The following is a 12,148-nucleotide window of genomic DNA, read 5'->3' as shown; positions in this document are numbered from 1 at the left end:
AAGTGTTAGATTGATCTAGTACTCACACCATTCAACAATAGCTTACCGGCAAAGGCCCTAAGGATAAGAAAATCTACCCGCCCATACAAGTAGGTTCCCTCTGCCCTAATACGTTATGCAGCTACTGCCACATCTGAAGCTACTAGTGCACTCGCCTTTCTCAGCAAGCCCTTAAGTGAAGAGTACGCTCCGCCTAGTCATAACATGTTCTACGTACATAGGTACTTTTAGTATCATAATACATTATCTTTTTTGTCATTATTCAATAATACACATCTATTCATGTTCATAACGTATACATTTCACTTTACGTGATCTTCAACATTTCATCGTTCACATTTGTCATTTCATATCATGGTCATTTCATAGTCATTTCATTGCATTTTCCTTTCTTTCCTTCGTACTACAACTGGTCTTTAGCCATCATCAGTTAGTTTACAGCTTCTTTTGGCTGTCATCAGTTAGTTTACACAGAAGTGTACTAGATCTGCTAACATGGCTGTCTTTCAACTGTCTTACATTTACATGATTGCATTTAACATACACAAGCAACATAGTCCATTTCATATTTTATTCTCAATGCTTTACTTACTAGTTTGCATCTCATACATTTAACATATATTTGCACAAAATCTCATGCCACACAATTTAACAGTAAAATTCATATATATTTCTCGTAAAATAAGTCAACCCACATTTAACATTTACATACTGAAAATACATTTCATTTCTTACATAATTCCTCAGAAATTACTTTTCACTTTCATCTGTTTACTTTCACATATACATAGTTATATAAGCAGTCATAGGTTCAGAAAACATAGTTTTACATGGTTGACATTTTAATAATTCACAAAAACATATATACATATTAACACATAATCCATTTTAATTCATGAAAACCCGATTTAATACATAAATTTCCCCCTTACCTGACTTTCAAACTACGTTCGTAAGATCCCCGAACCGATACCCACAGCGTTCATTTGGACCCTGAATCCAACTATTTTAATTAAAATAAATTCCAACTAACTCAAATCTTAAGAAAAACACCTATTTACTACTTTATAGGCCCCAAATAACATTATTCATTAAGAAAATCCCAAAATAATTTACTTACCCTGATTTTGGGATGTTTCCCAAACCTCTCAAACCAACGATAAGCTCCTATAGCCTTGTAGAGAACAATCCTACGAACCTCATGGCGGTTCCGAATCGTCAAACTGGGTCAAAACCGGCCCGAAATCGAAGAGAGAAGGCTGGAGGTTCGTTTTTGAGAGAGAAAGAGAAGAAAGTTCGCGAGTTCTAGCTAAAAAATGAAGGAAACTCTATTTATAGGCAGGGCTTCATCGACGAGACATGTGGGTTCGTCGACGAGGCACTGTAGAGACTTCATCGACGAAAAGATACCTTTGTCAAAGAATTTCAGAGTTTTCAAAACTCTCTCTCGAGATTCCTTCATCGATGAGGAACAGATTTTGTCGACGATCTTAGAAGGACACTCGTCGACGAAGACAGGACATTCGTCAACGAGGCCTGCTTTTCCTTCTAAAAATTCTTCCTTCCTTTTTCCCTTATTACCCATTAATCCATTTCATTTATTGTATTTCCTAATTATTTTAAATTCCAGGCCATTACAGCATAGACCTTTGGCTTCTATGGAGGAGTTTAATAATTGTTTAAACAATTGTGGTGTTGTTGATTTAAAATTTCATGGTGGGCATATGTCTTGGTTTAATGGGCATGTTGGTCTGACTAGGAGATGGACGGAAGCTTGACCAGGCTCTTGTGAACGTGTCATTCAACAATTGTTTTCAAACTGTTAGGCTGGAATACTTGGCAAGGAAGACGTCGGATCACAAACCTATGTTGATACACTTCTCAAATCACTCGACAAGATATAGGCCACCTCCTTTCACGTATCAAAATATGTGGAGTTCCCATGAATTTTTTTTCCTTTTATACATCAGATTTGGATGGAACTAATTCAAGTTTCGAGCATGTGTAAGTTGGTTGCAAAACTCAAAAAGGCTAAAGTTGCTGTAAAAAGATGGAATGTAGAGGTCTTTGGCTGGGTGGACCTTAATATCAAGGATTTAGAGAATCGAATGATAGACTTGGAGGAGTAGTTACAAAAGGGGTTATAGTCATGAGGTGGAGATAGATTTTCTAGTTACAAAATGTGAACCAGATTATTGGGAAAAAAAAGAGGAACTCATGTTACTCAGCTTGTGAAGAAGCGATGGTTTGTAGAGGGTGATCAAAATTCCAAGTTTTTTCATGCGGTTATTAATATAAAAAAAAGAAAAAAGAATTCTTTGATGATTAATTCTATGGTCTTAGAGGATGGTACGGTTCTTGTGTCCCCCGAGGAGATTCATGAAGGTGCGGCTAAGCATTTTCAAAATTTTCGCTCGAAACAGTCTACTAGAGCATTCCCTGATTTGAGCAAACTTATCTCTAGGAAAATATTGGATGAAGAAAATGTGTATTTGGTCAAAGATCCTTCGGAAATTGAGCTGAAAATAGCTTTAAATTCTATCCCAAAAGATAGTATTCCAGGTGCCGATGGTTTTGAATTAAGATTTTACAAATCTTGTTGGGACTTTGTTAAAGAGGATTTGCTGAAAGCTACCAAGGAATTTTTCTGTGGAGCGCCTCTACCCAAATTTTCACGTCTTCGTATTTTTTTCTTATCCCTAAGGTGAAGGATCGAAGAAGCTTTGAAAAGTTTAGACTAATTAGCCTGTGTTCTTCAGAGCAAGGGGTTTTTCTCCTTGGTAGAAGTATTTTTGAAAATATTACTCTGGTGCAGGAAATGATTCACTCAATCAATAAAAAGAGTAAAGGGGGAAATGTAGTTTTAAAAGTAGATATGGCAAGGGCTTATAATCGGGTTGACCGAAGATTTTTGATTTGGATCTTGGAGGGTTTTGGCTTCTCTAGTCATGTATGTAACTTAATAGAAGAATGCGTTAAGACCCCATGGTTTTTTATCATGATGAATGGTACGTATAGGGGGTTTTTCAAGTCTTAATGGGGCCTTTGGCAAGGTGATCCTCTATCTCCATATTTATTTATTTTGATGGAAGAAATTCTTTCTAGATTTTTTTTTTAAATTAAGGAAGGTAGGATTGGAAATTTTTATCTTCCTAGGGGAGCTCCTTTATTCTCTTATTTATTATATGCGAATGACTTGCTTCATTTTGCTAACAGAGAAAGAAGATCCTTGAAGATGCTTTTGAAGACGTTGGATTTGTATGAAAGTTGGTCTGACCAATTAATCAACAAGGAGAAATCAATTCTCTTTTTGTCCAACAAGATCAACATTCCAAAAGAAGGGGTTTGTTATGATTAACGAGTTTTTCGAAAGGAAATTTTCCAACGATATAGCTTGGGGCACCTTTGATTTCTGGCCGCCTTACTGTTATAATGTTTGATCTGTTGGTCTCAAAAATTTGAAATAAGGTGGCGAGTTGGAAGATGTGGCGAGTTGGAAGATGAGGTTACTATCTCAGGGAGGTCGTCTCATCCTTATTCGGCATGTGTTAGAATTGGTGTGATCCCAAGAGGGGGTGAAATGGGTTTTAAAACTTTTTGACTAAATTAAATTTATGCCGAACATATCCCATTAGAAATACACGTGAGTATGTAAAAAACAATTAAACAATGAATGCAGACATACACGAGTACATCATATCTCATTTAAATTAAATGTGTGCATGCAAATAGATATATCAGAGAATAAACAAGTATACACATATGAAAATTAAAAGTTCTAAATTTAAATAAGATAGAGAGAGAGTGTGAGACAAGATTTGTTATCGAAGTTTGGCCAAACCAGCTTACGTCTCTACCTTGGGCATACCCCCCCAAGGATTCCACTAACCCTGCTCACTTACAGGTGGAGCAGAAACCATTTACAACCTCCTCTCCTTACTGGGCCAGGAATACCCCAGGTCACATTATGGGGCTACCCCAACCTACACACCTCTCCTTATAGGGTGAGGAATACCCTAACTTAATTACCAGGCTGAGCCGAACTGGTCTCTCTTATTGGGCGGAGACTCCCCAATTCAATTTTCGAGTTGAACCCAACCGGTCTCCCTTTTGGGGCAAAAATTCCCTAGTTTAATTTATGGGCTGAACCCAACCAGTCTAATAAAAAAAAATTTGTACAAAATACATACTTCTAAATACAAACAGAGATGCACACATTTAAAGCTCGATAATACACTCTCATATGATATGAAATATGCTCAAGAGAGTATGGGTGTTTTTTTCAAAAATGATATTTCAACCTTTGAAAATTAAGTGTATGATAAATACTCAAAGGTTTTGATCCTCATAAAAATTTCTCCAAAAATATTTTTAATGAGAAGTAGGAGAACCTAGGGTTTTGATTTTTTAAATGATTCTTGCAAGATAAAATTTTATCTATGTAAGCATAAATGCAAGAAGACTTTTCCAAGCACAAGAAAATATGAATGTAAATATGTGTGCTTAAGTCTTTCACAAAAATTTCTCCAAGAATATTCATCAACAAAATAAACGGGAGAAATTCAAAACTTACTCTCAAAATGATTTTCTAATATATATGAGCAAATGAGAGTAAACGCAATGAAAATAAAAATAAATGTCTAAACAAAAATACTCTCTTAAAAAAAATTTTCAAGGAATGATTAAGAGAGTGAAGGAGAGTAAAAGATATGCCCAAATAAAAGGATTTTTTTTAAAAAAAATAAGATGTATGGGGGAACTTTGATTAAAAAAAAAATTGTGAGGATTTTCAAATTAATTAAAGTACTAATCTGACTTATGAAAGGGGTATATATAGAGTTTGGGAAAATTATGACCATTAGGGATACGCTTGGTATTTTTAGATTTGTTTAATAAAAAAATAATCATGTTTAGGCGCTGAAAAATTGACCAACTCGAGAGGTTCGGTCAGCTAACCTTCAGCGTCGGTCGACTGGCCAAAAGGCGATTCCGAGCCTTCGTAGGTTCGGTCGACCTAGGCCTAAGGCCGGTCTGCCGGTTCTTAAGGGTCGATCGACTGATGGCATTTTGAACTAAGGTGGTCGGTCGGTTGAGGAAGGTGGAAAAGTCAAATTCATAGTTCGGTCGATCGTGGAAACTGAGTTCAAAATCGGTCGATCGACCGAGCCAAGTCAAATATTTGACTTCTGACCTAATACGTGGTCGGTCGACTGAGAGATATAAAACATGAATTGGTCGGTTGATTTAGGCTTTTTAATTAAGCCAAAAAATCCAATGTCGATCAATCAAAGTTTTTGTAAAATTAATTGAAGCCATGTTTTTGTCCCAATTTTAACCCTATAGTTATTTCAAAAACCTTGTTTGATTTTAACTTTTATGAAGAGGATTTTTGATGAAAAAATCAGTGCCCTAAGGTCTCCCTACGACCTTTGATTTCCTACGGCCAATCTTTGGTGTTGTCTGAGCGTTCAAATCATATCATGCATGATGTATGCATTATTACAGCCCAGATATGAAAACTAAAATGCATATACAAATTAAATCAAATGTCTTTTTTCCTGTGCTCTTCAAGTCTTCATGGAACATGCCCAAATGATGTGAGCTTTAAGTCCTTTCTGGCTTCCATCTTCCTTTTATGTGTGTACATTTTGAATTGTAAACCTATTCAAAATACTAGGCACACACATTAGATCCAAGTGTTTTATCAGCATCAAAACAGGGATCGCACTCAAAAAGTCAACAACATGTTTTATCATGCATGACAACACATACGCTAGTGGTTCTCTCAGTTCCTTTGGTAGTGATTAGAAATATTAGTTCCATTCGCTTTTTTTTTTTTCTCCAAGGAGAGAGTAATGATAGGGCGAAAATGAAATGGTGTGTTTGGTCAAAGGTTTGTAAACCCCTACATGAAGGGGGTGTTGGTGTAAAGGACCTTAATGACGTTCAAAGATGTTTTCACATGAAGTTTTGCTTGGAGACTGATGATGTTAGATAATCTTTAGACCCGTTTCTTTAAGGCTAAATACGTTAAATCAGGTTACATAACTTCAATCAATTATAATCCTATGGGCTCTCGATTTTAGAAGACAATCTTAAAGGTGTTTCTAGAGGTCTATGAGAATGTTTATGTGAAGGTTAGAGAAGGAAAAGTTTCTTTTTGGTTTGATAAGTGGTCGAGCAATGGTCCCCTTGTGGAGTGTTCTTACACGGTCCAACATGTTGAGCTTAAGATTCAAGACTGCTGAGAGTCTGAGAATTGGGATGCTGATATGCTGAAAGATTTGGTAGGAGTCCTAAAACATATGAGATTTTGTTGTCGTCTATAAAGCACAAATCGGGGCTTGATGTGTTTATGTGGAAGCCTTCCATAAATGGAAAATTTTCAACTTTCTCAGCTTGGGAGGTGAGTAGAATTAAAGGGGAGTAGTACCCGTGGATGGAGTGGATCTGACATAAACTACTACCTAAGAAAGTATCGATGTGTATGTGTAAAGCCATGCTCCAATGCCTTTTTTAGACGAGAGAGTGTGCAAACTGGGAGTTGATATGGTCTCATGTTGCAACTACTGCATGGATAAAAAAGAGGAATCTCTTAATCATGTTCTAAGTACGAGATCCATCGTAAGTATGGTTTCAAAGAGAGCAGCGTCTGTTTTAGGAATTCTAAATTTTGAAAGAAGATGAGTCTTGGGTGATGTCTATGCAGGAAGAGCTTAACCAATTTGAAAGAAGCAAAGTCAGGATGCTAGTTCCCAGGCTTAATGATCATACAATTATTGGAACTAAGTGGGTATATAGACATAAGAAGGATGAGAATGGGGTAGTAACCAGAAATAAAGGTAGACTAGTTGCCTAGGGATATAATCAGGAAGAGGGGATAGATTTTGATGAAACCTATCCTCCTGTAGCTAGAATGGAAGTCATTCGTATGTTGCTTTCTTATGCCGCTTTTAAGAACTTTAAATTGTATCCAATGGATGTTAAAAGCACATTTCTTAATGGCTACATTAATGAAGAAGTGTATGTAGAACAACCACCCGGTTTTGAAAATCATAAATATCCTGATCATGTATACCGTTTGTCCAAAGCCTTGTACGGATTGAAACAAGCTCCTAGAGCTTGGTATGAGAAACTTAGTGGGTTTCTATCAGAAAATGGGTCTACTTGTGGCAAAATTGACACTACACTTTTCATTAAATCTAAAAATGATGATATGCTCTTTGTTCAAATTTATGTTGATGATATTATATTTGGAGTAACTAATGATGATTTGTGTAATGAGTTTGCCAAATGCATGCAAAGTGAATTCAAAATGAGCATGATGAGTGAACTGAATTTCTTCTTAGGACTACAAATTAAACAGGCTAAATATGAGACTTTCATTTGCCAATCTAAATATATTAGGGACTTGCTAAAGAGATTTAATATGGAAGATGGTAAAATTCTTGGCACTCCTATGAGTTCTTCCATCAAACTTGATAAAGATGAGCAAAGAATCCCTGTAGATGTGAAATTATATAGTGGCATGATTGGTAGTCTCCTATACCTCACAACTAGTCGACCTGATATCATGTTTAGTGTGTGCATGTGTGCTAGGTTTCAGGCCGCTCCTAAGGAGTCTCATCTATTGGCAGTCAAACGCATTCTTAGGTACTTAATTGGAACTATAGAATTAGGTTTATGGTACCCTAAGCATACGCCATTAGAGATTGTTAGTTATGCTGATGTTGACTTTGCCAGTAGTAAGGTTGATAGGAAGAGTACTAGCAGTACTTGTCACTATTAAGGACAACCTCTGGTTTCTTATTTTTCTAAGAAATAGAACTCAGTTGCCTTATCCACAGCCGAAGCAGAATATATTGCAGCTGAGAGTTGTTGTGCTCAAATGCTTTCTATGAAATAACAACTTACAGATTTTGGATTGCACTATGATACGGTTCCAATTAAATGTGATAATACTAGTGCAATTAGTATTTCTAAAAATCCCATCTCACATTCACGAACTAAACATATTGAAATTAGACATCATTTCCTTCGTGATCATGTGTAGAAAGGGGATGTGACACTTGAATTTGTGTACACCAATAAGTAGTGGGCTGATATTTTCAGCAAACCCCTTTCGAAAGATAGGTTTATACAGATTAGACGTGAGCTAGTCTAATGCATAGTAGATATGCCTCCTACATTTTTTATAAAATGCACAAACTTAGGGGGAGCTTCTTATCATAAGAAAACATATGACTCTGAACTTTAAATCTATCACTGCATTATACTTTATGAGTTTGTATGTGTTTCGCAAATGCATGACTATCATATCTCTTGCATGTTGATAGTTATATTTATGTTTTATGTCTTAATCATACTGGACTGTTTGAGTTGGTAGTTGTGGATAAATTGTTAATCTAAAACTCAATCAGGTCATTTCCATACAGGTATTTTTTGGGAAAAATGCTCTATTTTCAAACGGCATGCTGCTGAAATTTTTAAAAACTTTCTCAAATATGTCTTGTATTTAAATGATTCATACTTAATGTCTATGCCTATGTGTTTTATGTTTATCATAACCCTTTTTTCTGTTGCTAAAAGGGGGAGAAGAGACAAAATTGGGTATATTTTTTTAGAAATATTTGAACTTTTAAATCTTTAAAAATTCTCCATAGTGCATATTGTCAGGGGGAACCTTTCAAGGCTGTACCCACTTTTACATGGTGTATATGTCATCATCGAAAAGGGGGAGAATGTTGACCTTATTGGTCATATCTGGTTTTGATTATGATAAATACTCAGGTATTTAATGTCTATCAAGTTTGTGTGTAGGTTCATATTTGTAAGATCACTTGATAGCATGAGAAGATTTAAAGTCTAAAGACCTAGAAGATTTATTCTTGTTGTAATTTATTTTATGCGCATTCGGGTCTATAATAGTAATATAGGAAAATGTCTGTAATAATCATTGCATATCATGCATGTAGATGCAATAAGCTCAAAAGACCTTAGAAAGACCTTAGGTCCTTGCATAAACATATAAGATGTCCCCAAAAACACATATATTATCAAAGGAATTAATTGAAGTAAAACTGGACTTATAGGGTAAAATCTGTGAGGCTTTAAGCGATCGAATAGTTGTGTTCAAAACACTTTGGGCGACCAAACCATTGACCAGTCAAAGTGTTGACTTGGTTTTGAGCGACCGAACCAAAAGGAACATAGTGTCCCTGGTCAACTGAACCACAATTCTGACTTTTCCCACCAACTCGACAACCCAAACTTCATGTTCAAAAATGTCTCAGGCTACTAAACACATAAGTTTGGTAAACCAAGCTCTGGACCAAACGACCGAACCTCGAACAAAATAGAAATCGCCTTCAGTCAGCAAATTGAACCCATATTCAGGCACCCAAACTTCAAAAATCAAAATTTTCTATTGTGTTTGTACGAGCAACCGAACCATGGGTCAGGCATCCAAAACTCTCGGATTTTTTTAATTTTTACCATGGTTATTTTAAGTTAAACAGGGTTAATTTTCTTAAATGATTTTAAAACAAATTTAATAATGCCTTACATATCCCCAACGGTTATAATTTTAACCTATTTTATGTATAGGAGTTCAGTTGCTTGGATTAGCATGTGATTAGCCATTTGATTAGCAAAAAACTCTTTGAAAATTTTCAAATCCTATTTTCTCGTAAAAAGTCCATACACTCATATACTCCCATTCCTTTGAGATATTTAGCATTGTAAGTGTTTCATTCATTGTTCTATATTGTTAGAAACCCTCATTTGTGTAGTGTTCACTTGATTTTTGGATTAAGGGTTAGCTTGATTTTCCCCTTGATTTTATTTAATAAATTTTTGGTTGGGAAAAATCTTATAGCTTTGTGGGTCTTTGCATTACTATTGCAAGACTCATTAGGGCTTGTATTTTTGTGTGCAAAAATATTTTTACAAGCTCAGATCTGAATATCTCCTTGTGCTTTGATATTAGGAAAACTATTTTTGAGATACTCTAAATTTCTATTGGTTTGAATTTTTGAAACTCTAAACTGAGATTGTGATTTTATAATTACTTAGTTTCAAAGATTTGCTTGTAGATATACTCTTGTGCTTGATTTAAGATAATCACTATTCTGAGTGTTGATTACGCATATACGGCATTGAGCTTATTGTTCTTACATTATTGGTGTGTTTTGATTATTACTGGTGCAAATCTGTTTGATTAAGAAACATTATATTTGTATGCATCTTGTATTGAAATTATGTTGTATTCTAGGCGTGGCTTGAGGGGGGTGATAATCTAGCCCGAAAGGATTGGTTGTGAAGGTTGAAGTCAGTCCTGTGCTAATTGATCTAGTTGTATTTAGGTGTCACTCCACTCGTTAAGTGAGCCCATAGTGTAATCCTTGTGTTGGTGAGCCAAGGCGGGGACGTAGGCAGTTTGCCGAACCTCAATAACATTTTTGGTGTTGTCTCTCTTTACTATTTTCCCTTGCATGCTTAATTAGATTACTCGTGTTGTTTAATTTCCTCCGAATATATATTGATTTATTTGATCCGCACTAGATTGATCTTAGACTTGTGTAATACTATTGCTAGTGGTTTGACCTAGGGGATTAATTTTAAAATACCAATTTACCCCCCTCTTGGGATTACAATAAAACTAACAAATTGGGTAATAATTTACCACTTCTTCTAAAAGTTAAATACATTATCTCATTTGGAGGATAAACATTTCACCTATTCAGGAAGTCGAATTTAACATCTCTTAGGGAGGTTCAAAATATACCTTATTCAGAAGACAAATATTTACCATTTCTTCTGAAAATTAGATACATAACCTCTTTAGGAAATCTATATCTTCGAGAGATTAATTATATAGATGAGAGATTTAAATATATAGTCTTTTTTGGAGGACTATCTTATCACCTCTTCTTGAAATTGATATTCTTTAAACTTTAAAAGACATATTCTCTTCTGGATTATATTATACTCTTGTGCAGTATATGTCATAAGAAATAAATTAAATAGGATTTAAAGAAATATCTTAGATAGTTAGAGTCTCGTGTTATAAAAGATGTAGGAAAATAAATAGAGATGAAACAGAAATTTATGTAGTTCGACTATGCCTACTCCATGGGCAGATGAGATAAAAAACTTCATTATCTCGAGAGAAATTACAATATGATTTGGAACCGACCTTGTACAAAATATCTCTAGCTAATACAAGATATCTCTATTTTCTTTATCTCTCATCTTCTTTCTCTATACTCTGCTTACTTCAAATATGCAAGTGTGTATAAAAGCATATAATATGTATATATAAGCATACAATGTGTGTGTTCCAAATGTGAGAGGCAGAATACCATTTTATAGGGGAATATGAATAACAAAGAATTTATTGGGATGAAAAAATCCAAGTGGTAGAAGATAAGGGTGACATACATATTTTTCATAACAATGATGAGTTATTGGTCAACTGTTATGAATTATTTTATTTGATTTGTTATAAATTTGTCATTTAATTGAATAAGGTATAGATTACAATTTTTTTTATTTGATAATTCGTTTAATCTGTGACGATTATGTACTCCCGTTTTGGCGGAGAAAGTGATAAAAGCTTTTCCAATTGCTAAAACAAACACAAGATTAAATCACCGATGTGTGGGCGCGAGCATGACACTTGGATTATCCAAACCCACGAAAAATTCGCAGCTGACGATTAACCAGACTCGAATGGCAGCCTTTTTGATTCATACTGGAGAGGCCGACGCTCGACACTACCAATCCTAAAGCTAAAAATTAAGTTTCAAACGAAAATTCCAATGTTCACGGCGGCGATGGGATCAGTCCAGGGCCTCTCCATCCTCTCTCAGCTCTTTACGACTGATGCTCTCCCTAGTAACCATTCTTCGCTCTTTTCTATCACAATAAACTCGAAATTCCACCGCAAATCTCCCATCAGACGGCGTTTGTTCTATGTGGCTGCCACCACCGAAGTCTCCGGTTCGGAGGAAGCTGTCGGCGATCTGAAAGACTCTTCATCTGTTTCATCTTTGTCTTATTCCACTGAACAAACTCGGGTGAGTTTCGTTCCCGCTGTTTGGATGCCAAGAAAACCCATAAACGGAAAATGAAAGGGAGGGGAAGA

The 12,148-nt window shown here is 35.5% G+C and overlaps 1 protein-coding gene across 1 annotated transcript in view; it reads left to right on the top strand.

Annotated features, from left to right (window-relative positions):
* Positions 1–11,564: 11,564 nt before the first annotated feature.
* Positions 11,565–12,148, top strand: part of LOC131151947 (uncharacterized) — a 36,588-nt gene continuing 36,004 nt past the window's right edge. Inside the window, exon 1 of the mRNA XM_058103472.1 lies at positions 11,565–12,080. Within this exon, the coding sequence (XP_057959455.1) occupies positions 11,823–12,080 (258 nt within the window). The 5' untranslated portion in view covers positions 11,565–11,822. The remainder of the gene's footprint in view (positions 12,081–12,148) is intronic.

This window comes from Malania oleifera, chromosome 3, assembly GCF_029873635.1.
Source record: "Malania oleifera isolate guangnan ecotype guangnan chromosome 3, ASM2987363v1, whole genome shotgun sequence".
Classification (NCBI taxonomy): Eukaryota; Viridiplantae; Streptophyta; class Magnoliopsida; order Santalales; family Ximeniaceae; genus Malania; species Malania oleifera.
Note: the sequence above shows the minus strand (reverse complement) of the source record. Positions and strands in the feature narration are given on the sequence as shown.